At 40.1% G+C, this 27,191-nt stretch overlaps 1 protein-coding gene across 6 annotated transcripts in view; it reads left to right on the top strand.

The window, feature by feature from the left end:
- LOC117900976 overlaps positions 1-27,191 on the top strand; it is a 41,820-nt gene that overhangs the window by 12,680 nt on the left and 1,949 nt on the right. For 4 of the 6 annotated variants that reach the window (XM_034811564.1, XM_034811567.1, XM_034811566.1 and 1 more), the window contains 4 exons: positions 19,830-19,936; positions 21,449-21,545; positions 26,308-26,445; positions 26,508-27,138. In XM_034811564.1, the coding sequence (XP_034667455.1) occupies positions 19,830-19,936; positions 21,449-21,545; positions 26,308-26,445; positions 26,508-27,138 (973 nt within the window). Of the gene's footprint in view, positions 1-15,403; positions 15,448-19,829; positions 19,937-21,448; positions 21,546-26,307; positions 26,446-26,507; positions 27,139-27,191 lie in introns of those variants that run through there. The other 2 variants (XM_034811568.1, XM_034811569.1) reach the window with 2 other exon arrangements.

Genomic DNA, 27,191 nt, shown 5'->3' with positions numbered 1-27,191 from the left:
AAAATACTGGGTAACACCGGTATTTTTAGATCATTCATTTATAGTTTTCGGATGAATATTTCCCATGGAATACCTTAAAAAAAACTGGTAGACATTCGAAAAAACCTCAAATTATGTCTCTCCTGAAAGGCCTTTAATGATTCCCCCTTTATTTCCCCAAGAATCTTCATTAAAAAGGTTCGAATTCAACCTTTGAATAGCCCTTAATCAACGGCTGATAGGTAGCTTTCTTTCATCTAAGAACCAACTAAAATAAAAAATAAAACCTGTATGAGCGGATTCTTCCTTTGGTTCATAAATAAATGGCACTCAGGCCACGCATGTGCTGTAAATTGCTTTTGTAATTATACAACAATTTCCCCCAAAGGCAGCCCTAGACACCGAACCAAGCCCCTCCATCAAATATGCGAAAAAATATAAATGGAAACTCCATGTGGAGTGGACTATTAATTATGGCATCTGCTGTCTGCTGCTGGCATCAGCTGCTAAAAGTTAATGAAATTTTTTTTTTTTTTGCGGTTCGAGGCATTTGGCTTACATAAAGCGGCTGACGCTAAAGCGATATCAATCAAAAGTGCCTTCTTTTTATGTTATTACATGATTCGATTTATAGAGCAAGAGAGGGAGAGCATGAGGAAGAGATAGAGAGAGAGCAAAGAAAAGGCGCCCTAAAAGCAAACAGGTTTGAGGCGCAAAGGCAGTGCCGCAGGAAGATAAATGGCAGACAAAGGAGTAGATTGGTGTGGAGTAGAAAAAGGAAGAATAATCTGCCCATAATGCAGTCACCGCAGCAGCACAAACAAAATCTATATAAAGGTAATTTATAAAGGGAAGTAGGGAGAGGCAGGGACAGGCAGCAGCGCGGAGTTAGTGCAGTAAAAGAATGTCGGAAAAAATGACAATTCACTGCCATTTTTGCTTGACTTCAAAATCATATTTGAGATTCCCGCTTGCGATGTTCGCGTTCAGTTCAGTACTTGTAGGATTTATGTATGTATCTCTGGCATACATCAGCATTTAAAATCGGTCATAGAAACAGCGGAAGTACTTTCCAGTGTTGCCCGAAGAATTGGCTACAAAAGGCGGATAGAACTCTCTGAAATCTGCCATGTGGAATCCTGGACAGCAGCAGCTGCCATTTGGGATCGCATCGAGAGAGAACAATGAATTGGCTATGGCTATTGATATTGGTTATTGGATATTTGTTACTGGGTTTTTTTTCTTTTTTTTGTTGTCCACTTGTGCTGCCTGACAGTTTCCACCCGATGTCCGTTTACCTCCTACTGTCCATTTCCTCTCTGTTTGAACCTCGTTTTCTCTTCTGTTCTTGCTGCAATTGTGTCCGAGTGGCAACCATGTGCCTGCGACAGTGCCTCGCTTTGTTGCTTTTCGGCGCAATCATCGGCAAATGTTTTTGCTTTTTGTTTTCTAGACATAGCTGGAGATATTAATTCTGTTCACCTTTTCATGGTACTCTTCAGCATTGCACAGTGGCATGCCACATGTTACTGTGCCTTGTAAATATTTAATTGAAAAAATGATAGGGAAAAGACAAAGCCATTGTTCGGAACCAATCTTCCAATGAACTTCTAACAGAGTTTCGAGACCAGTTTTGTGTTTGTTTAATTTTACGAATTAAATTTTCTCAATTGTGCTGCTGCAATTGCACTTCAAAGTGCTGCCGCTTGAGGTGGCACTGCCCCTTTGAACTCCCCCCTGCATTGAGTTTTTGGTTCACCCACATTCACTTATTGGTCTTCTTTTCTGCTCTCTAATTAGCGGCGTGACCTTAATCACTTAAGAGTTTACATAAAACTTAGAGGCCCCCTTGCTGCTCCACTTGCAACTTGCTGCTCCCCTGCTCCCAGAACTGCCTCTCCTCAGTGACGTAATCTGTTTGTATCTTTTTGGGCATGTATCTTCTAGATTAGATAAAACACTCAAGATAATGCAATTCCAAATGCCATATGCCAGAGCAAGTAACACGAAAATAAAACCAAAACTTTATACAAATTTTTAGCGTCCGACTATTTGGCCACGCGCTGAACAGACACCCAAAAAAAAATGGTTTAACCTTTTTAGGCTATCACCAAATATGGAAAAATTACTCGAAACAAAAACTAAAGTGTCGTTTTTTTGATTTTGGTTTTTTTAAATTTATTTATTGAATGTTTGTATTTTGGTTGTGGGATGATTTTTAGAGGCGACATTATAGTTGTTCGCCTGTCAATGGGCATTACGCGTAGAGTTATTTATGGGGCACTGACTGCTCAAGGAAGAGACCTTCGGTTTAAGAAGTAGTGAAGGTAGAATGTGGATGGATGTGTATGCTGCTTATTAGCACTTGGAACTTCCGCCTTTACAGTGGTTAAGGCAGAGAAAGAGAGAGAAAGAGATCTTCCCTCTCTATTAATTATGAAAGCATCCAATTAACAGACGCCACTCTCTCATGATGGGTAGCCCTCAGACAATGCATTCGCTTTGTTTTACAGCCATGAGAAACAGCTGGCAGCAGAGATCTCTCGAAGATCGAAGCAGAAGTCTTTGCATTTTAACCCACAGATCGAAATGCAGGCACCAAAATCATTTTGTTTCAATGCTAATTACCGCTCACTTATCCCCACCAAGTGCAATGATCTGAAAGAGTGATATTCCCTAGGGGGCATGAGATACAGAGTGGCGCTATAGGAAGTGGCTGTGTCCCACCATCAGTAGAAAATATCTCATCGCCTGTTGCGGTAATTAAGGTCCCCCCTATCCGCGCTCTCTCTGTCTCTGGAAAGAGTTCTTTAACCCCGTCTATAAAAAATATGGTATAAATAATTTCGCACTCAATTAAATGTCTCACACTTTCACAGACCATAGACAATTTATATTTAAGCTCGTTCACATATCTACATACACACGAATATCTATATTTTCTGGTTCCGCTTGGTGATCTGCTGTGCACATACATCCGTATATATATTTTCCCATTACATTCTCCAATAAATTACTCACATTCTTCTCTCATTCTTTTTTACCATCTCTTTGTAGGTGAGTTCTCTGCGAAGTTCTTTCTCTCTATCCCTGTCACTGTCTCTGTTGTCACGTCAGTAAGTAGCCTAACATTCGATTAACTTCTTCGATTGCCGCGTGAGTAATCGGCTGAGCTGAGAAGCACTTCAGCTGCAAACAGATGGGGCAGGGGGTACGCGAATGTGCATGTTTCGCTCTCATCTTCTTTTATACCCGGTACTCGAAGAGTACATAGGGTATATTGTATTTGTGCGAATAACGGTTGTATGTAACGCATAGAAGGAAACGTTTCCGACCCCATAAAGTATATATATTCTTGTTCAGCATCAATAGCCGAGTCAATTGAGCCATGTCTGTCTGTCCGTCTGTCCGTCCGTCTTGTTGAGCGCCTGGATCTCAGAGACTATAAAAGCTAGAGGCACCAAATTTTGCATCCAGACTTCTGTACGCTCACACTGTTACAAGTGTATTTAAAAAATTAGCCCCGCCCTCTTCCGCCCCCGTAAAAGGCGAAAACCTCCCAAATCTACTAAACCTTCCCAAACCTACCATTCCGTAGGGAATGACCATATCTATCAGATCACCAAATTGGGATCCGATTGGATCATTATTATAGCCACAATGAAGAAATTAATTTCCAGTGGCTAAACCCACCCCGTCCCTCAGCTTATATATGTTTTTTTTAAATTCTCTCATTCACACTCTGCTTCGCGCAGTGCCGTGTCGCTGCCTCTGCCGTGAGTCTGCAGTGTGTGGGTCTAGGCAAGGGTTGCAAGCTAAAGGAGCGTGTTGGCGTGAGTAGTGTTGTTGATGTAGATGACAGATGAAGAAAAAATGTCAAATTTGGCAAATAAACGCTAAGGTGCAGATGTAGTACTGAGTGAGGGTATAAAAGTTGTGACGCGTAAGAAGCGTCTCTTACGTCCCTTCTCGTTTTTTGTAAGTTTTATTTTTGATTAATTAATGGGTGTGGCAATGCGATAAGTACGATGCAGGAAGTACAGAGAAAAATACTCTAAAAAGGTGCTTCTCATTAGTAGAGTGAGAGAGAGAGCCCCCCTCCATAAGGTGCTTCACATTAGTACGAAGAGAGATGCACCCGCCCAAAGGTGCTTGACACTAAAAGCGTTGCTCACAAGTGACTGATACACAAGGGTATCCATGGGCATTTGAGAGCACAATTGATGAAGAAAATTTGAGTGCTTTTATGGGTTTTAATCTTATAAGGAACTAGATCTAAGGAACGCGGAAATGTTTCAGCCTCTTCCTTGACAGAAAGCCAGTAGATCTGCAGCAAAACTAGTTGCCTGAGCTTATCTCTGTGAGTAATTCTATCATTTGTCAGGAGATCAGCCAACTGCAACCATAATACATTTCCTTATTGAAGAGGTAACTTCTCGGATACTCGCAACTTCTGGCATTTCAATTAACGAATCACTAAGCCAATTTCCAACTTGATTTCATTTCGATTCGGACACACTTTCATTGAGTGAGTGAGTGACTTTCACATGTGTATTCATGTCTCTTCTCTCTCTGTGTATCTCTTCCCTGACTCTGTGTTGCAGTAGATTGTATCTCTTGCCCATTGACAGAGTTTGTATCTTGAAGATTCGAAGTTTGAAGAAGCTTCCATGGCTCTTTTTGTTGCAAATTACTTTCATTTTTCGTGTGTGTGTGCAAGAGAAACTGTGGCTAACAACTGCGCTGACAAAGTGCCAGGGGAAAAAGTCAAAGTTGCGGACAGCCGAGGATAGGATTTACAGAGACACTCCTCTCCTGTCTCTTGTCTCTGCCCCAAAGTGTGTCATGCTAATTTTTCCTTGTGCTGTTCACTTCACTGTCTGTAATTTGATATAGTCATTAGTTTGCTTGGGTGTACACTGTACACTGTACAGTGTGCGCACTCGACTGTGGACAAGGAAGTACACATCTTTGTATCTTTTTGCACCCTTTTCGAAGCTCTGCACTTGACAGCAGCGATTATGTTACTCGTCTTTTCTCGTAGTTGTCGTACTTGTAGTGGGCGGTTGGGTGGCCACTGACTATGCCTCTTCCACTGCATTATGCATGCCATGACGCTCATTAGTGGAGCGCTTGTTATATGAAGACTCTAAAGAGGTCGCCCAGAGGGAGGACACGGCCAGCCAGAGGGCGTAGCGAGGACGTACCCAAAAGAACAATGCCTCTAAATTGCCTTCAAGGCAACCGCCAAGTGGTTGAGCGTTTGAGTGGTTTTGCCCTTAAATTAGCCACAAAAATCTGCTCCAACTTGGAGAACTTTCAGAATTCCATTACACTGACAAAACTTTTAAATGGCTCGAGTTTTGAGGGATTGCAACACATCGAAAGCCAAAGATCCACAGAGCACTTAACTCGAATGTCAAATGTCAGATGATTTTGCTAAAATATCCATAGAAATTAGCTCTTTAAATGAAGAATGACACTCGACTGTGGCAAGTACATCCAAAAACGAGAAGGGACGTGTGAGACGCTTCTTACGCGTCACAACTTTTATACCCGGCACTCAGTACTACATCTGCACTTTAGCGGTTATTTGTCCAATTTTACATTTTTTCTTCATCTGTCATCTACATCAACAACACTACTCACGCCAACACGCTCCTTTAGCTCGCCACCCTCCCCTATAGACACACACTGCAGAGTCGCGGCAGAGTCAGCGGCAGAGGAAGCGGCAGAGGCAGCGGCAGAGGCAGAGGCAGTGACGTGTCAGGGGCCAGGCCATAAACAGCGCGAAGCAGATTGTGAATGCTGCGGGACGGGGTGGGTTTGGCTACTGCAAATTAATTTCTTCATTGTGGCTATAATAATGATCCAATCGTATCCCAATTTGGTGATCTGATAGATATGGTCATTCCCTACGGAATGGCGTTTTTAGTTTTCTGCTATCTTCAAAATTGTAGATTTGGGAGGTTTTCGCCCTTTGCGGAGGCGGAAGGGGCGTGGCTCATTTTGAAATACACTTGTAACAGTGTGAGCATACAGCAGTCTGGATGCAAAATTTTGTGGCTCTAGCTCTTATAGTCTCTGAGTACTAGGCGCTCATCAGGACGGACAGACGGACAGACGGACAGACAGACAGACAGACAGAGACTCGGCTATTGATGCTGATCAAGAATATATATACTTTATGGGGTCGGAAACGTTTCCTTCTGTGCGTTACATACAACCGTTATGTGCACAAATACAATATACCCTATTTACTCTTCGAGTACCGGGTATAATAAATGACACTTGAGTGGGTGGGGGGCGGTAAAAAGTGTTGACAGTCGCTTGATGTGGCGTTGAAATATGAAAGTGAGGAGGGGAAAAACGATACTTTCAGAGGGGAAAAAAAACTATTAGACAGGGGTTCAAGTGATGATTGGTTGATGATTAGAGAGGGGCAGAATATTTTCTGCCTTAATTGTGGCTTGTTTATGTTTCAAGCTGTTGCTGACATGCATTTCCAACACTTTGTGCCATTTAAGTGTTGGTTAAATGTGCTGGAAATGTTGTAATAAATTGCCCGCAGAGTGACACTTTTTTTCAAGCTCGTGTAGTGGCACTTCTAGCTCTAGTTTATGGCAACTTGTTTCATTGTTGAATAAAACAAGTTCATTTGGCAATACATCCGGTCTATCTGCTGTCGATTAACAAAAGGAAAATGAAAAAATCAGGAAAATGTCTAAATTTAATTGAAAGTAGTTCCCGTATGGGAAAACAAAGAAAATCATTAAGATCTAGGAGGATTATATTTAAAATAGAGAAACATCTTCCTGAAACTGTCTCAAACGCAGCCGCGTGCTCAAAATATCTCAATGCCCTACGTTTTGCCTTATTTTCAATGCATATTTGAACTCATTTAAAATCATTTACTGGCCCTACTCCTACCCTCCAGCAAATATATAAATCATAATAAATTTCAATCGAAATTGCACAACTCTTTGACCATACCTCCTAACCGTTAAAGCAGACAAATATAAACAATGGAAATGTTTTTATAAAATATGCATTTCACGTTGTCAATGTTGAGGGGGGAAGTCTGTGCATATATCTGTCTATCGTTGCCCACTTTACGATTGGCCACATTAATGAAATTTATTCACTCGCAAAGACCACAAATGAATGGACGGATACGGAAAACGAAGAGATGGGAAGAGAGAGAGATGGTATTATGGTATTCCATAAATACAAACCGCAGGCATTTTTTAATGCTTAACGCCGCTTTGCAATGTCACAGCATCAGTGACGCTGCCTCTGCCACACAGTAATTTGCATCCATCAGATACAGTTTTATTTCAGCTTATTTAAAAAAAAATGCAGCAGAAAATATCATTAAAAAATGCTGCAATTTGCATACAAATCACGTAGCTGCCGCAGAGTTTTGGCAGAAAAACAAAATTCGTAATAAGCAAAAATATTTCTTGAATGAACTTGCGTCAGCGTGAACTTCAGCAGAGCTACGTATGTAGATACATTTCTATCTACATAATATATAGAGATCAGGGTGATTCACATTTGTCTCTCTCTCTCGTTGTGTTTCTCGATTTCTGTGAATGAGTAACACGTTATGGAAATAAAAAACAAGATACTTTCGCTGCTGAGACGAGATCTAATTGCTGGTCTCAATTAGTCAGAGACACAGACGCGTGTGGGATGTGTGTGTACCCCTCTATCCACCCCCTCTGGCTAATTGTTACAGATACATTTCTGCCTTGGTTAGATAAGGGGCATCTGCACTCTGTGGAATGCGCAGCATTTGTTATTTTGCACAATTAAATTCATTAAAATGTACGCTTATGGCACATTTTAATTGAACCAAAAGACAAAAAAACCCAAACCAAAATATACAACTTTAGAGAGAGATTTTTAGTTGGAAAACGCCGCTTAAAGATGCATACAAACCAGAGGGGTCGTAGGCCCAACTTTCTTCCTGTACTTCAACTGCTTGACAGATACAAAAACTGTGATAAAGATATATGTAGATACACAGCCACAATTTGTCTGCCCCCCTTTTTGGCATTGTTTTATTCCCTGACAATTGTTACGATTATTTCTCATTCATAATTCTCTGACAGATTTCCACACAGCAGATAGCAGATACTTAGCCTCCCCGACAAAACTTTCTCAAGTTTTCGTTTCATAATTTTTGGCCAAAATGTCTTTGAACCCACCCCTCTGTTTCGGGGGAAATGTGTTAATGAGTGCGCTTCAAGCTCTGCCCTCATTGACGAAACAAAAAAAAAAAAAAAAAAGAGAGCATTACGAAATCTGAAACCGACTTTAATTTCAAGCACCAAAAACTTTTGGATTTTCTCCGAGCGCTTTCGCAAAATGAAACGAAAAGAAAACCAAAGCACACTCAACTCTACTTTTTACTCTCTTTTCTGTTTTATATATTTTTCCTACGGGGGGAGATAATTATATTTTTTATTTATTTAGTTTTGTGTCTAGTGTCTGCTGTGTCCGTTGAGGTTTTTCTGTGTTAATTGGATGGCGGGGTGAGCTGTACAAGAAAAAGAGGCCAAAAGAGGGTCAAGTAGGAAGAGCAAAGCCGAAAGGTAGTTACTAGAAAATGAAGCAGCGAGTTCTGTGGGTTTTAGGTTCCGTCTTAAGCTGTGGCAAGAAATGATTAATAATGATTAAAGCCCAAAACTACAAAACACTTCCGCTTATATGTCCAAACTTAACAATAGAATTTTCCAATTGAATTCAGCTCCCCAATCCCCCCTATCCATTCTGCTGACGAATGGAAATTCTTTGTGGCAAACTTCTCAAGTGTCAAACAGCATTTTCTCTCCATGTGAACCAATTTCTTTTCACTCCTTGACATTGACACAGAGACGGAGACAACTTTTACCCAGACCTCAATTACAATCAATCACACATGGCGTTTCTCTGTCCACTGTCAGTCTGTATCTTTGCCAAAAACCAAAGCCAAAGCATTCTCTGGCCAATGGCCAAAACTGAAAGCAAAGATTGTGTGCGTGTTTTGTATGAAAATTACAATAATAATAGACGAAAGAAAATCTCCTTTGCAAGAAAAGTTGTTGTGGCCTGCTTGGTGCTAAAAATTGCATTTATCATAAACTTCTTCCCGCCAGTCTTTTGTGCCTCCTTTGTGTGATAACAATGACAAAAGACTTTGATCCCTGCCCCTGTCCTGTGCCTGCCCCATGGTTAATGATGATTACAATCGGTATGGGAGCTGTGGGGCAGGCGTGTCACTTGTTTTCCTAGTTTTTCCTTCAGATTTCACTCTCGAAAAAGATCGAGGACAAAAGTGGTTAAAGCGGTTTCTGTAGCGCACCGCAAAATGTCACTTTTCCACGTTTCAAGCAGCTTTTCATTTTCATTTTCATTTAGCGGAAAGTGCAACAAGTTTTGAGCTTGAAAAAACCCAACAAAAAAACAAACGAAATACATTTGGCATTAATTATTAATTTGTGGATCCATTAAGAGCGGGTTTTGTCGGTCCAGGAAGTGCGTGCAAAACGAAGGAAAGTTAGAGACTGAACGATAAAAGATACATCTAAAATACAACCCACACCGAAGAATCTTCTGTATGCTCGTATATCAAACACTTGACTTTGCACTCGCAGACACAAACCATTCATCATTCACTCGGTGTGAGTGTGAGTGCGAGTGCGAGTGTTGGCTGCCCATTTGGTGGTGGCTTCTTGCAGTCGTGAGTACATGACCCACTTGAAATATGCATGGAAAAATCAATGGAGCTTACAAAATATTTACCGCCCATTAGCACATCATAAAGAGAGAAGGAGGAGGAAGAGAGATAGATTCCCGTACTCATAGATATTTCTCACGTCTGTCTCTGTCTCTCGATGTCTTCGAGAGTCCTTCAGGGGTTGCCTCTATGCTAATCAGACGAATGTCGTGGGTAATATGAGACTTCTTTAGGCAAAAAGACTTCTTTTTCTTTCCTTCATTTCTTATGACATGTGTGACAACAGCGGAACGAAGAACACATGTAAGACTTCTGTTTCGACAGGGGGGGGGAAAACATATTTATTCCACTGAAGTGGCACAATGGCAGGTCTTTGATTGGTCTTTGCAGGAAGCGGCTCGCATATTCTTTAGGTCAGAGACCACACAAACCGTGGTCCTATAGTTCCTTAAAGAATCAATATGGTGCAAGACTTTACTGACATTTAAATTATTTATAAAGAGAGCAAAGAGAGAGACGTTGTGTAAATCTCTGCCGCCCTACCTGCTGCCGGGGCTACAAATGAGTTGGAAAATTTCTTAAGAATTGCAGCAGGTGCCAGGGCAGCGACATGCCGTTCATTAAGGACATTTCTCACCGGCAGGGACAGCCACAACGTATCCTACAGATTCTTATACCTTGTCTTTCTTTTGTATATTTGTTTCCCCCTTTTTGGCATGCATTAACCTTAATGAACTCTGCTACTGGTCGGGTTCTACCTGAAACCTGCTTGCTATTATAAATAATTGCACAAGAAAAATGTTTCAAAGTAGTGCAAAAAGTTTCGCCCCCGCCCACGCAAACTCACACACTCTTCCCCACTCTCTCTGTTAAATGACAATGGGAACTCCTCCACCTGGCACAGTTCTCACGGCCCGAAGGGGGCAGGCAGGCCAAACAAAGTGAACCGAGTTGCGTTTGTCCATTGTTTATGGCTGAGAAGATGCCAGATCATAGATGGGCAGGTGAAAACGTGCGAATAAGAGGTAGGAAACCCATCGAGACTCAGTGATCAATAATCTTAGGACGGAAGCGATATCTTGGGCGGTACATCGGGAACACTGAGTGCAGGAAAAGGAAGTGGAAAAGTCGTTTAAGTCTGCCCCTTAATCTATCAGCCTTTACACACTTTTTTCATTATCCACACCAAACCCAGCCATCATTCAGGTGTCAAAAGTATTCCCCATTTAGTTTCACCTTTCGGCTAATCACAACAAGCCATAAAGCAGCGCCACACGAATTTCTGTCCACAAAAAAAAGTGTGAAAACCAATGATTGACAGCAATTTTAATTGAAGCGCTGACCAAGGCAGAGTTTGAGCATGGAATGGCTGTCATGGAAGCTCTTGTCAGCTGGCAGTTAGTTAACGCAGTGTTCAATCAAATGAAAGTCTAGACAAAAGACGAGACGAGAGACCTGCAAAAAAGTTGGCCAAGAGCAGGAGGCTGCACGATGTATCCGATGATGAATGACTGTAACTGAATGAACTTTAGCCATAGGCTATGGCTGATGAACCCAACAGTAGATTGACAAACCGAAAGATACACGTAATTGAGGGGGCGAGAGACTTTTGACAGGGAAAGAGTAGAGTCAAGTGTACAGGCTTTCCGTTTGCGGTTTTTGGCGAGCCAAGCCTCTGGCTTTTGCTAACAAAAATCTCGTTAATATTCACTGGCTAATGTACTTCACACCTTTGTTTGTGAATCCATCCGAAGTGTATTCGTGAATCCGTGAATCAGTGTGCGCCAGAAGTAGCCGAGTGTGGCAGATGCCCCGCCATTCACTTCCTCGTCGACGTCGCGCGGTGTATTTAAATTGCTCATCAGCCGCACAACAGGGCAAAAAATAAATAAAACAATATTCTAATTTACATAAACAATTAAAGGCAGCCAAGCGAGCCAGAAATAAACCCCACCAAAAAGCAGCAGGGAGGGAGAGAGTGAGATATAATTTCACACAAAAGATTATTGCACTTGAAAAAATGCGCCAGGAAAATGAGAGGAAAAACTATGCACTGTAGAGTGTGGCATTTGTTAATTGTTTAAATTTTAATGTGACAATTAAGAAATAATTACTCATGCCTCGTTACGGTGCGTACGACTCGAGGAGGGACGGTGGAACGAGGGAACGGGCATTGGTGAACGCCTGACCTTATAGAAATCGCGAGTGTCATTCGCGCTCTGTCTGTCTGTGTGGTAGTCACTCGTTCGCCCACACTTTGAGATACACATTTCAAGCGAGAAAGAATGCTGTTGGGTGATGAATAACGACTAGAAGGTACCTTAGATTTTATAGTGCTCGAGATATAGATTTTTAGACAGAGAGATTGTTGGATAGAGGGACCATCCATTCCCCAGCTGAATCTATTCAGAAGTCCACTCAATCTTTGGTTATACATTCCCCTACTATGTATAAAGATTCTCTCTCAATCAATATAGCCTTTCGCTTACCTAAAATACAGAGCATCTAACAGCACTAGAGACAAATAAATAAATAAGTCGGTTGCCACACACTTGACTTGGAGCCAACTCGATTTTCAGTTATTGTAGAACTTGTTTTGGGTCTCGCTCTCTCTCTCTCTCTCTTTCCCTCTCTCTCTGTCGCTGTCGCGCTCTCACGCCTCGTTACTGATTGAATCGGTCAAGAAAGATATTTTTGTCTGAGATAATTTATAACATAATCATAAAATGCATTTAGAGGCCTTGCAGGTGTTTCAGTTTTGATATTTACATACGAAAATGTTTATAACATTCAATAAGCCCCAAAATTCTTTTGATATCAATTTCAGTACATATAAACCGTTTTTTTCTTTTCCTGTAATTAGCTGCTTAAGCGGCTTGGCGCGACTTATAGCCCACTTATATTCCAATAATTCCATGGCATTATGATCTATGAAAATGTTTGCTTTAGGTCTCAATGCTCTTTTTAAGCTTTCTTTACCTTTTTAATCTTGAAATTATATTTTTCCGAGGTTTTGGCTGTGGTTGTTTTACTTTTTTTAGCTCTAAATTAATGCGATTAATCGAAATTTTCCCTTCTTTCTGTATATTTTCAGGTGAGTTTAAAACGAAGAATATAACACTTACATTTGTGTGTTATACCAGGCAAGATCAAGCAAATATATTACTCCGGGATACAACCAATAGTCTGCCATAATAACTTGTATCTAGATACTTTGTGGCAGCCAATTTGAGCCATGAACAGACAGACAGAACCTCCCCACAGGATGGAGAAAGTGCATCAAATCTTTTTCAACAACAACGTGGCAGTCGGTAGGGAAAGAAAACTCGACTAAAATTCGCAGGCTTGCAGTTTTTCCGCTGCTGTCAGAAATACAGAGAAAATACCAGAGAGAGAGAGAGGAGCGGCTGTCATTCGCATGTGTTGCACTCTCGCTACGTGTTCATGTTGAATGTCATAATCAGGCAAGGCAGCAGAACTGGCACTGGCAACTGCCACACACACACACTGGGACATTCCGAATGTTGTGCGCGTATCTAGATACAAAGTTGAACTGCAAACAGCATGTGAGAATTGTGTGTTTTTGTTTCACGGGGCGGTCCCATGCTTAGGCGTGACCTTACATAGTTGCGGCTAATAGATACGACTACACCATACACCAAACGAGTATTCCTAAGATACACATTCATCGAGGAGAGAGAGAGAGAGAAAAAAAGCGGGGCGCTGCCACCTCAATTGCAACACCTTACAGCTCTCGAGGAGAACCGCATGGCTTTTTTTTATTTATCGAGGAGACCCCATGACGCCATCAGCAGCGTCACTGGGGTGGGAAGGGAGGAAGGAAGGAAGCTGTGACGGGTGTAGAATCTGAGAAGGTGCTGCTGAAAATATGCATAGAATTTTTAAAAATAAAAGGGGAAAGTTTTTGGCACAAGAGAAGGTCGGTTAGGGAATACTCTATGTTCGGGTGAAAAGCTTGGATTAAAAAACATTTATTGAATGCTGGAAAAAATGTTTTTAAACTATAGAAAAAGGTTTCTTAAAAGTCTTAGAACATTATTAATCATTGTAACTGCTGTAGTTATGCAGTTAGATCATAGTTTTAAGTACTATTTGAGGGAATTTTCGAAATAAATTCTATTGATAGAAATATATTTGAGATATAATGTACATACATATATGCAACTAATGATATTTGATAGAAAAATCTCCCGCATCTCTTTATTCATATTTGATGGGAACTTTAATAGACGTAGAATAAATGTAATTTGATTTAATTATAAATTTAGATTTAAGCTCAAGTTCAGACATTATTTTTCATTTTTTCATAAATTCCCTCCCCTAAGCAAACAGTTTCCTTTCTTCTTTCAAAGTCCCCTTACCCGCTCCCATACCCTTTCCAAAAACTGATGCAAAAACCAGCAGCGGAACATTTAGGCCCTGTGTTTTGAGGCAATGGACCAACACTTCCTGCCTGTCGGCCCAAGTTCAAGGGCTGCTCTCTTGCTTCTCTTTCTACTTCTTATTTCCCTGTCTTGTCTCGCACACATGGCACACAGAAAATGTTTAAAAACTCTTCTGCTGTGTTCTTCGTTTTCCCAATTTGTTTTTGGCAGACCCAACGGCGCGTCCAGGGCCACCTCTAACGCGTAAAGCCATGATGAAGATGAATATATTCTGAGAAACCGCGAGAGAAACAGCATAAATTCTTTTTTTCTGACGCTGCAGGATCTCTGACTCTCTCTCTCTGTGAGAGATTTTTCGATTTACTTTCAGAGCGGGAAAGGCACCCCATTGAGAAACGTTTCTCGTTTTTCACAAATGCATTTGAAAGGAGAACAAACGCAGCTTGACAGACAACAAAAATTATAGAAAATACGAGCGTTGGTAAGGGGAATGGGTTAGGGAATTGCTTGAGAAAGTTGTGTGATTTATAGTTGCCGAAAAATTAGACAAAATTCTACGGAATTTCTAATAAAACTAAAGTTCGAAATTCCGGCATAAATTCCCATGAAACTTGACCACAAATGGTCGATGTTGCCCCACTGCCTCAATCTTTATTCATTTAGTTACCACACGCCCATCCATCCATTGGCACACATTGAAAGCGAGTAGAGGCAGAGATTTCAGCAGCCTCTTTGGTTGGTGCGGTACGCCTTGAAGGTCGCCTTATTAACACATAAACCATAAAAGCCAAAAACCGTAGGCACATGTTTGGCCAACAGCAAACGGCAACGGGGCAACGGCAAACGGCTACGGCAGAAAATCTGCTTAGAATGGCCCACATGTGTGTCACGTCACGCGGCAGACGACAGACGACCAACGACAATATGTGCAAAAGATACACAGCCACACAGACGCTCAGATACTTTTTGCATGTGCTCATAGAGAACACAGATACACAGCCACAGCCATACAATAACACTCGAACAGAGACTTGGGCTTGTTTTTGCCATATGTGATGTAGAAAAAAAAAAAACAAAACAAAAAATGTTTGGGCGGCGGTTTGACTCTGTCATGAAAATCTTTGGCTCAACGGCAGAACTTTTTTTTTCGAAAATAGTCGTCAATGGATGTTGAAGCGGTTCGGTTCGATCGTGAAAGATACAATATAGAAGATATTTATCCGTTTTCCGTTTTTTTCCTGTGTGTTTGTGTGAGAAAAGAGATACAATATCGAACTCCTTTTGGGAGAGATCTTTGAACCTTCTGCAAATATGATTTTCCCCACGGATTGGCATTGGGTAAGCCAATATTTGCGCACCTTTCCAACTCTTTTTTCAGATTTTTTGGTTGACTTTCAAACTGCAAACATTTGAACAGAGTTTTCTTGTGTTTTTCCAATTGTTTCAACATGTCTTGTTGGGCAAATTGAATTTTCATTTTCATTTTGCGGATTATATTTGACTTTTTGTTCAAACAAAAGTCTGTTTCTCTTTTTGCTCTTTTGATGTTTAAACTGCTCCTCTTACCACCCAACCAGCAAAAGTCATAAATACTTGCTGTGCTCTCAACCGGCAACAAAAAAGAGGGATATAAAATATATATTTATTAAATAAAAAGCAGGCAGGCTCTGGTATACCTTTTCACATTTGCCCGAACCCCTATCCCTGAACTTTTTCTTATTTTTCCACTACCTCTGCTACATTTTTCCCTTTACTTTTCCAGCTGTTGCACAGAGATTTTCACTTTGTTCTTTTGACTGAACTCCACCAATGAAAAGCCTACCCGTACCATACAGTAGTTTCATTTCATAATTAAATTAAAAAAGTTATAAAAGTCATTGACTTTAGTGGCTGTTGCCTTTTTGAGATACTTTTTTTGAAGATACTTTTTGCGCCATTCAATTGTTTCGCTTTTTTATTATTAGTCATTTGAGCTGATGATTAATTAAGTTGTTATGAATAGAGAGGATTGTGAATGAAATATTATCACGATTTTCACTTTCTGCTTTCAAAAATATTTTCTTTTCCTAAATTAAACTTCTAAGTACCCTCTGTGCCAGCTCTTTTCGGACTATACCCCACATCAATTCTATCAGTAAATCCCCAATAAAAGTTCCAACAAAATTTAGGCATAATTTAGTACACACAAAAAGCATAACAATTTTATTTTTCAATTATAATTTTCATCACGTTCTGGCCATGTAAATGACTTGCCCAAAATGTGTATGTTTCGGGGTCCACCATTTGGGGTTTGGAACCCTATCTTTGTTGAGGCCAACGGAAATAAAACATAATTGTTGATAAATGTAGGAGTACTCGTAAAAGAACGAACCATAATTTTTTGATGAATTTACATCTTTTTTTTGTTTTTGTTTGATTTGACAAATGTCTCAGATTTTGCATTGGCATTGCCTGATTACACGAAGGGAAACCGCCATAAATCACTCAACTTTGATGACTATTAATAGAGGGGGGACAGCAGATGTTGAGAGGTTGGGCTCCATCCAGTGAAATCTGAAGAGGCAACAGTTCTCTGTGTGGGCATCATCGAAACACCAAAAAAAACAGGGTGTGAATCCATCAAGAGATGGTATTGTATCTGGCAGTGCAACCTCAATTAAAAGCCTCCATAAAAGGGGTCTGGCCTGGCTGGCTGCCTGGCTGTAGCTGAAGCTGACTGGCCAGGTAATTATATAAGGCTCCAACAACTGAATGCACAATCAAAAAGAAATACCAGAAATATATTATACTCGTAAGAGTAAAACCCGCAGCATAAATAATCAACTGAACCGACTCTGTGTGCAGCAGCAGCTAAAGAGGAGGAATTTCCAGCAAATTGCTTAAATTTTCTCACACACTCACACAACCAGCGACTGGCTGAAAACTCCATAAAAAAATGACACGAAATGCAATGAGAAAATTAGGGCATTATGACATTGAAGTTATATAATCATTTTGGAAAGTTGCAACAGGAGGTACAGAAAAAAACTGCAACAGAAATTAGCTGTTGGTTTGCGCGGAACAAAAACACAATCTCGAAATTAATCAAATAATACTTAAAAATCATGCCAAAATTATTCTGACTTTTCAACTTTTGTTTTACCAGTTTGCATTTGTATCTGGGTATCTGTGAGCCGTGTGCTCTGCTAATTAAAAATACATTTATTATTCATTTAAATTCTACTTAAACAATGATAAAGAATTCATAATATATGTATGTCGGGGAGTACATATCTTTAAATAGCAGACTGAATAAATAGGTAGCGGAATGAACCGAGACACAAAGATAATTTCTGAATGAAAGGCAAATAGAGGTAGGTCTTAGCAGCCACAGCACTAAACGCTGCAAGATAAGAAAGATAAATGTAAGGGCTTAATGGCACTAAAAGTTGGTCCCACAAGACAGTAAAGTTTCGTTTGAAAATAGTTTTTTAAATAATAATTTATGAATTTAGAGAGGGCTTTTAAATGAGCAACAACGGTGCAGGAATATTCAGGAAGTTTTTGCATGGAAAATCGAAGCTGGGACTCGCTATTGTGATTTATTTTACTATTTTACTCTCTAACCTCAAATTTTCATAGTTCTGCACATCACACAAATTCATTTGTTGACATTTTGTCACTGCACATTATGTTTAGCCAAAGTACTACTTAATTGCCACCCAAATAATTATACAAAAGAATATCTTAAACCCTCAAAAGAAGACATTCCATTAGCCACTATTTTGACACAGTTTTCCATTTAATTAAACCCAAAGCGATAGCAAAAAAAAAATCCCAAAAAAAATACAAATATCTGCCAGCTAGAAAACGAAATGTTATTTCCACCCACAAAATAGTTGGGCCCAATTTCCGATGGTTAGAGAAGGGGCAGAAGCAAACTCATTTTCCTCATTAAGTGCAATGGCTGCTGCACGTTTTTCTCTCCCTCTCTTTGGCTCTGCCTGTCTTGCTCTAACAATAGTTTTTAATGCGCTAAATTAAGTTTTGGAGCTAAGTTTTTTATACCTCATTCTCTCCTTTTTCCTATTTACTGCAGAATTATCCCCACAGATTCTTACCATCTCTTGTTGTCTCTGTCTTTCTCTTCTGCTCTCTCCCGATTTCTCTCTCTTTCCCTCTGTCTTGACCATATTGAGCTTGAAGTTGGCTTTTTGTCTGGCCTTTTGTCTGTGCTCGTGACTAACATTAATTTCGGACCAGTGCCAAAGAGAACTGGCTAAGAACTTCATTCCATTTATAGGATAGAAGAGGATAGGATACGAGATGCCACAGTGCCGATAAAACACGAAAAGTATCTTCAATTTCAGCAGCCCCAAAAGATTTATTGACTCGTTTCGGGCATTTGGCAAAGAGATTTTTTTTGCTCGGTAGAAATTGTTTTCAGCTACCAGATTTGGGGTGTCTCTCTGTCGCTTCTGAGTCTCTCTATCTCTCAATTATAATTCGATTTTCGATTCACGCTTTTGTCAAATCGCAAATAAAACGAGCCGTTAGCATTTTGATGGATTTTTCGTTGGCTTTTAGCCTTTGGGGTAAGCATCTCATTAAGATTTTTGGTGGAAGCGAAAACCAATTCGTTCGATTTAATTTGATTCGATTCAATTCGATGGGATTCGAGTCGGTTTGTTTTTTTTTTGCTTTTTTATGACTCTGAAATTTTTTGGGGCTTCAGCCCTGGGGGTTTCATTTGTCTGCGTTTTAAAGTTCCAATATTGAGTTATTAAATCGAAAAGATTTTAATAAGTTGCTTACTTTGTAAGTGGAATACAGTTTTATTGGCAAAGAAAAATCAAAGAAGATTGGCGTAGCATTCAACAGATGGTTGGAGCATTTTATCTGCTGTTTATTGTACGTTTAGGAACATTTATTTCGGTTTTGTTGCCAAGTACATTCATCCATGTTGGTAGATAGTTGTAGATATTCCCACTGGTTTTCTAGAGAAGTGTATCTATGAGATACTCAGTTCTAAGTGTTAAACATTTTCAATAAATATTCCTTCTAGGAGAGTATCGTTTTGAATCGATTACTATCTTCCATCAATCCTCCAACAGAGATCTTAATTCAATCTCTTTCCCTTACTTTTCCATGATACACCATTCCACAGATACACGATAATTACGCAGGATAAGCCCAGGAGCAGGACCTGGGTAACCTGCCTGGCATGCCACATTTGTTAATGTAAAATATTATAACACTATGGTGGGTATAATAAATTGCCTTAATGCTCATAAAGCCAAAACAACAAACCGCAGAACAACAACCAACAGAATTTATGGCAGCAGAGAAATTCGAGTGGGGCAGCGAAGGGAAATACTTTTAGAGAGTGGAAAAGGGAAGAACGAGTGGCAGCTGCGGGGAGACTGCTGTGGGGGGCTGAAAAAGTGTCGCAAGTGGCAGCGTTTTTAAAGCAACATTAATCATGGAGCTCCTTCAGTGCAAAGAGAGTGGAAGAGCCTCTTCACCTTTCTCTCTCTCGCTCTCTGTTGGAAATTGGCTGTTTTACGAGTAGAAAACAGCTGAGGCATACATAGATGTGCCAAAACATATACTCGTACATAAATATGTACATCTACTTTATAGTATTTTATTTTCCATAATTAAATCAACAAGAATGCACAATCAGCAACAAATTTCATGCCCCCAACTCATTCTCTTTCTGTCTATTTTGCGTTTTGCAGCAATCCTTGCTGGCTGGACGCATTCCGGTGGCCTCCATGACGGGGCCCATTAAGCGAGGACTCCTCTGGCAGCAAAGGGATCGCCTGTTCTCCCGCTGGAAGGAAAGGTGAGTAAGGGGTACAAGCTGAAAGGGGCTACCCATAAATGTTAAGCGCTTTTAAATTTACCTACACCGCAATCTGCATTCGCGGTGCAGGATGACCAGCAGCCAGACAGGCAGCCAGGACTGAAATATGCAAACATTTTTCCACAACCTCTGAGTGGATTGTTAATTGCAAAAATGGTCATAATTGACAGTTGCGCTGAATGCTGAAACGTACCTCTGCGCTGTGTCCTCTGTCCTGCCAGATAATGCCAATTGGCATCCTGAGTGAACGGCTCTTTTGAGTGTCCTGGCGCTTCATTTAATTGAAATTTAATTATTTTTCAATGCAAAATTTTCGTTTGGCTTTGCAGCCTTTTGCTCTTTGAACTCTTTGAAATATATTTACGAGTATGGTAAATTTATTATCGTAAATATATCCGTGTGTCCGCTTATGCATGCCATTTTAATTGACATTTAATGACACCAACTAAGCCCCGGTTTATACTTTGATTTTTATGTGTGACAATATGCCAGAATATAATTGTATTTATTATTTTTTTATGATTAAGAATATAATTATATAATTTTATTGAATGGCTAAATGTTAGAGAGCTCATTAAACGTTCCAAAAGTAATCAGTTTTGATACGCACAATTGCTAAAAAAATTAAATAAAAATCAATAGAAAGATGAACACAATTGTATAGCTCTATTTTTTGCAAAAAAACAGACTCATGCCATATATTGGCACTATCATCACTTTGTTTTCTTTGAAATAATTACTCAACTCATTCGCTGATTATTCTCAGAAACAAAAACCCCTCGAAACAGTTTCCAGTGATTAAATTCACGCTCATCTCTGGCTTAGATTGCCGCACCCAGAATCCCCTGCGCCAATGATCATTAACCTCTGTGGTTGGCCAAAAGGGAATGGCTCTAACCCACCCACCGAAGCAAAACAACAAACCGTTTACGTTTGCCTCTTGGCCAGTAATTTCCTAACCGCAATTTTGCTTTTGACCACGTTAATAAGCAGCGAAAAGCTACCAACAGGGAAGTGAGCCATTAGCTGGAACCCAAACAAACCAAAACAAATTTAAAGCCTTTTTCAGATAAATAAATAAAAAATATTTATATGATGTTCTCATATGCAGAATCGCATTTAAAAAAACCGATTTTCATTGCTGCAAAACGACAAGCGATAAAATCATAATCACACATTATTATTATCGTCTTTGGAAAGTCATAAAACCAAAATGCAAAAGGCACTGGCACCAGAGGATTTCTTTTTCCATTATGTTTACACCATTTTGTGATTCATTTTGCGCATGATTTATGATTTATTAATAACAAATGCCAGGGACATAAATATGTATAGAAAGTACTTTAAAATTGCTGTTGTTTGTTGACCTTTAGCCGGAGATTTGCTGGGCAGATATTTTCGTACTCTAAGTCGTACATTTAAAGGTCACATTGGAGTCGTCGTGAATGGTTTTTGTTGAACATCTCTTTTTTTGTGTGTTGTATCTTGCAGATACTTTGTGCTTACTCGTGACTACTTGCATTGCTTCAAGAGGGCCTCGGGATCGGCCAATGAACGTGCCTCCGATATGGGACAATTTATATTTAAGGTAAGCTATGAGAAAAAAATACTTTAAATTTTTTAGAAAATATAAGAAACTAACTTTAATTTATACATATGTATTTGTTCTCTATGGGATGCAAAACTTTTTTTATTTACTGCGCATTGTGCAAAATTCTATTGCAAGGCAGACAGAGAGATTTATGAACCTGAACCTGCACTTTCAGAAGTCTCCGTTGACATATTCGAGTGTGTATGACTGGGTGTGTATATGATACACCTTCTTTTATTGCTTATAAATGAAGTCTTTTTGTGGTTGACAATGCCCAGACATTGTCACGTTTTGCCATTTGAGAGAGATATATAGATGATAGATCTATCTATCCGTTTTATGGGCAATAGTTTTCTTGGGAGAACTAGCAGAGAGAACAACTTCAACTTCTGCTTTGAGGATCCAACTAATTGGCTAAAACTGCTGCATCTGCTGCATGTTAATTTGGCCAACTATGCGCTCCAGAATCCCACACGACACGCCCTTAGGGGCGCTGCTCACCCCAGCATTAACCCATTACGGACCCCAACCCTACGTACCAACTTTTCCATGAAAAGAGAGCAAATACGAGAAAAAAGACTACGGGCAAAACACAAACAGGAACAACAAAATGCAAGAAAAACAACATAAGTTGAGAGGGAAAACTTAAAGCTGATAGGTGGAATATTTGATGCTCTATTCTTGATGTTAAATTAGTAAAATTTCAAAATAAAAAAATCAGAAAATAATGGAAATTCGAGACCTTTTGCTTTCTACTCTCCTCTGTAAGATTCATTTAATTTAATTATACCCTTTGTTAGTGTATCTGAAACACGATTTGCAATGAAATTGTTTATTGCCTCAGCAACTGAAGCTGCCTCTACCTTTTGTTGTTGTTGTTCGTGTTTTTCTGCTGCTTAAACAAATAAGGAAAATGCACAAAAAAATGCAACAATAGCAAACGCCACGCCATTCGCAAAGAGATCATGGGAAAATTACTTGTATCCCCCTCCTACCCTCTCTTTGCTGCTTTTTGCTGAATTTAATTGTATTTTTGTTTAAAATTTGATGTTGCCTTTCCGTTTTTGTTGGCACTTTTCCGGCTAAAATCTCTCTTAAAAGCATTGTCAATACAATACATCCCCAGCCAGCCAGCAGGTTGTTTAATTTTAAATTAAAATACACTTTATTTGTTTGTTGTTTTCCGCAAATAACAAAAAAGAAAAAATCGAGAGAAAAATGTTCGCTGTGTTGCTGTGCGGGAAATTTTCCAAAGTAAATAAACCTCGTGGAGCGAGGGCAGGGAAGAAAAATAATGACAGGTGGAATGATGCCCCATGCTGGAGATTAACTTGTTTAATGTGTGGCGGAAAATATATATAAAGAAATTAGGCAGAATTTAAAGGCGCAATGAATTTCGTTTGCCAAGAATATGAACAGAAAATGTGCAGGGAAAATTGTATATTTGGAAGTGTATAATTTGAGAGGAGCAAAACGATCCCTGGATTCACTTATGGCTTAGAATATTTCAAAAATTATATTTTCTTCCCCATCGTTATGTAAATTTCCAGGTGTATTAATCGTGCTGTCTTTCGGATCATTCAATTTACATGTATAATTAATCCAAAATTTTTAAAGACCCATAAACTACACCTAAAAGACCTTCAAATTGAAGACCAAAAAAATAAATGCCACCAAAAATGGCCAACGAAACATCAAAGACAGCCACCCACACGCACCGAGACACACGCCTTAGCATATACAACAACCATGGACAACCGAAAGAGACAGATGGAGAGGGTTTGAAAGAGAAAGAAATGCTTGTTGCTTCATTAGGAGGAACTCAAAAGTGAAGGCGACATCACATTTTATCTTTTCTTTTGGTTGTTTTCTTGTGCTTTTTGCATGTTCATTGATGTTTTATTGACACTACAGTGATTCAATGATTCAGTATCTCAATATTGTCAATATAATCAACTTAATCAATTAGGTGGAACAGAGACAGAGACAGAGGAGAATGTGGGTGAAAGGCGACCGACAGTCCCTCCATCTAATTATTTAATTTGATTTTTGCATACATTTTCCAAAACCATTTTCATCGTCTGGCAGATGAAACAGAAATTTGTCTGCTGGTCTGATTGTCGAGGGAAATCAATCGAGAATAATAACAGGTGATGAAGATAGAAAAGGAGAGAGAGAGGGGCATAGAAGGGGAAATGGAAAGGATGAGAGATATGTAGGCATGAGAGTTGCGTCTGCCCCATCTGCCTGCGGGCTGCGAGTTCATTTTCAATTTTCTTCTTTACGCTGAGAATTTTTGCAGCTCTTTGCACTTTGACAGTGATTGAAATCAATATTGATTTTCATCATCAGAGTGCTGTATAGAAATGGGGACTAGAGAAGGGTAGCAGAAGCATGCCTGGGGGAAATGCACTTTTGCACCTGTTTCCAACATTAATGAGCATTATTAATTGGGTTGCACTGAAGGACCTTGGCTGGCTTTATGATAGCCCTGCAAAGGCTGCTGAAGTGTTTAATCATGTAAAAAATGGTTGGAGTACATAATTAAAAGGTACTCATTGAATAGACAGGGATAAAGCTACAAGAAATTGTATGATAACTATGAGGATAATTAATTTAAACTAGTTAGAAGGAAATACATTAACAAAAGTCAACTAAAATTATTCCAGAGATGATGGGGTATGTCTGAAGAATTTCTGCATTAAATACCCATATACACCATATGCAGCACACACTTTCAAATAATAATACAAAATATTTGCTTTCCAATAAATGTTGCTGCAATGCCAAAAATCCCGTAGCAAACATGAGGCTTTGTGTTCGTTTTGACAGCTCATGCCATTAAATGTGTCAAAATACACAAGGGGCATACAGGCAGCGCGCGCAACAACAATGCAATTTGTTCATAAAATCTCATAAATATCAATAATTTATAATAACAGCAGGCAGATCAATGTCGACCTTGAACGTTGGGTTGGAGATTTGTTAACCGAAAGTAAAATGGAAAAATTCAAAGCAACTATTGTGGGCTAGGGGTCTATGGATTTGTGTAGTATGAGGTCAGACTCTTTTGGGGAAAGGAAAAACAAAGGTCAAAACAGAGAGAGGAGAACTATCGGGTTGCGAATCGATTGAATTTGTCAAATATTGTCAAAATTATCTAAAATATTGGAAAAGCATTACCCTAAAAAAGCTTAAGCTTACCATAATTTTTATTATTTAGTTTTCTTGTCTTTGATTATTTTTAATGTTCTCTCTGCATCATCAAAAGTTGCTGTAATATTATAAATATTTTAGTTTGATGTATCTGTTAGATGTATGCGCCCACACGAGACATATTTTGGAATATTACTCCCAAAGTGAGCTCCCATTTCGATCCCTTTTGATCGTGACATGATGAGCAAATCCCTCGACACACTCGAAAGAGCAATCGTTTTGGCCCCAAACTTGATGCCATATTCCATCATAAAAAGGGAACAGAGCTCCGTCTCCCCGTCCCCTACAGTTCTTAGAGAACTTAATTATGTTGGACATTAGAAGAGCAGAGAAAAAGAGAAGCAAAAATATTGAAAGGAGGAGAGGAATAGGGGAAAACTCACAGAGGCCGCATAACTTGGCTAATTGCCACACGCTGCTGCTGCTGGTGCTTCTGAAGCTGCTGACATATTTGCCTAATGGCCTCCGCATAGTTCTTGGCCATAATACTTGGTAGAACAGCAGGAGAGGGGGAGAAGCGGTGGAAAACTTTAAGTTTTTACTCATAAAAAACATAAGAATAAGTTCAATAAAAAGTTTAACATGCTAAAAAAGTTGTTCCCTAAGGTAGAGAAAGAGAGAAAAAGGGAATCTCATGGAAGAGCCTCCTGGCCTAATGACTTTTAACCGAGTTGCAAAATGCAAAAAAAAGGGAAAAAAAGAGAGCGTCACTTAATTGTTGCATTGTTGGGCGGCAAAAGTTGTTAGAGGGATAAAGTTCTTGTTCCTATAAATAATTGAGCTGCATTTTATACCAGAGATTTTTACTAGGGAAATCTATATGTACATACATAGGTGTAGAGTGGAGGGAAATGAAAAAATTGCTTTTACGGAGTAAAAGTTTTGTGCTAGAAACTGCAGGAGTTTAGTTTTTTTAATCCATAAGAATGTCATTTTTTAGATGAGTTCAGTAGATGCCATAGGAATTTTGTCATATTAAAGCAGGGCTCGGCACCCATACAATTAACGAGCCGTTTTTGCGTTTGTGTGTGAAAACGCACGCAAAACGGAACATTTCACTTTATCGGTATTGGTACGAATCACTGTCATACGCGTGTACGTGAGGGCAGCGCAGCAGCAGAGCATTTTTCCGCACCCCAGGGATAGGGCCGTGCCGAGCCCTGTATTAAAGACAGGGAGACGGGCGACAGGCAGACCACAGGCAAAGGTTGAGCTTGAATGCATTCCAATCTGCCAGAACTTCCAGAAATTGCTTGCAGGAAATGTTTGAGATTGATTTAAAGCTGTGTGCCTTTCTTGGTTATTTTATTCTACATCCAATGTCTGTTCTTAAGTCTTAAAACTCAAATAATCTAAGCTTTAAGATTTCCCTGGCAGTTCCTTTAACTAATTTCAAACCCTGACCCCATTCGCACCCGCACGAGTAATTCCATTGTGAATCAGCCCACACTGAGCACCCACACAACTCTTTTAGTTTTTTGAGAACTTACTTTAGCCTTTAACTTGTTTAACTAACGATTTTCCATTGTTCTTTCTTCCTCAGGTCAAGCTGGTGGATGTCGAGAAGGTGGAGTGGCTAAATCGGCGCTCATACAGCGCCATTGGACTGTTGTTGGGTCGCGAGGGTCGTGTGCTCTTGCGCTGCGACGATGGCCTCGAGGATTGGTTCGAGCTTTTGGAGGTATGTAAATCATGAATAAAAAAGGAAGTTGGATTTAAAAACTAACCACATATTTCTTTTAGGAATGCACTATGACCTCCAAGGAGCGACGACGAGCTTTGAAGATTGCCCAGGGACCGCGCTCGAGAGCCTCGCTGGCTGCCCCCGTGTCGCATGCCTCGCTGCAGTTCCAGCACTTTGGACTGGGTGGCACCTACTCGAGTGCTCTGGATGATTGGCTGATGACGAATGGAACGGGTGGCGGATTGGCACGCCACAAGATCGGAGCTGGCAGCCTGAACGGCTATGGTGGCGCCAATCCCTTCCTCTTCTCCGATTCGGTACCAGATCTGAGTGCGCTGAACAACGAGAACCACAACCACCACTTGAGCGGCATCAGCACGAACCACTCGACGCCCCAGAAGATACCCCACCACAGCAATGCGAATCTCAGTCGGTACTCGAACGGCTATGCCTCTGCACAGAACAGCTTCACGCAGGGCGGAGCTCTGTATGGGTCGCCCAGGCGCATCTTCATCAACAGCAGCTTCGGCAGCAATCAGGTGGTCGACGAGGAGACAGAGGAGGCGGAGGTTCAACTCCGACGTCCCAGGCTCTTCCGTGGGGTAAGTGCCACACCGGACAATGGCAATGAGCTGGACAGGGACTGGCTATACCGCAAGCCCCGAGCGCCCACCGATATGCGGCACTCAGGTGAGTCTTTCCCCTGCTTTTGCGGAAGTTTCCAACTAATCTTTGCTGTGTTT

This window comes from Drosophila subobscura, chromosome U, assembly GCF_008121235.1.
Source record: "Drosophila subobscura isolate 14011-0131.10 chromosome U, UCBerk_Dsub_1.0, whole genome shotgun sequence".
Taxonomy (NCBI): domain Eukaryota; kingdom Metazoa; phylum Arthropoda; class Insecta; order Diptera; family Drosophilidae; genus Drosophila; species Drosophila subobscura.
Note: the sequence above shows the minus strand (reverse complement) of the source record. Positions and strands in the feature narration are given on the sequence as shown.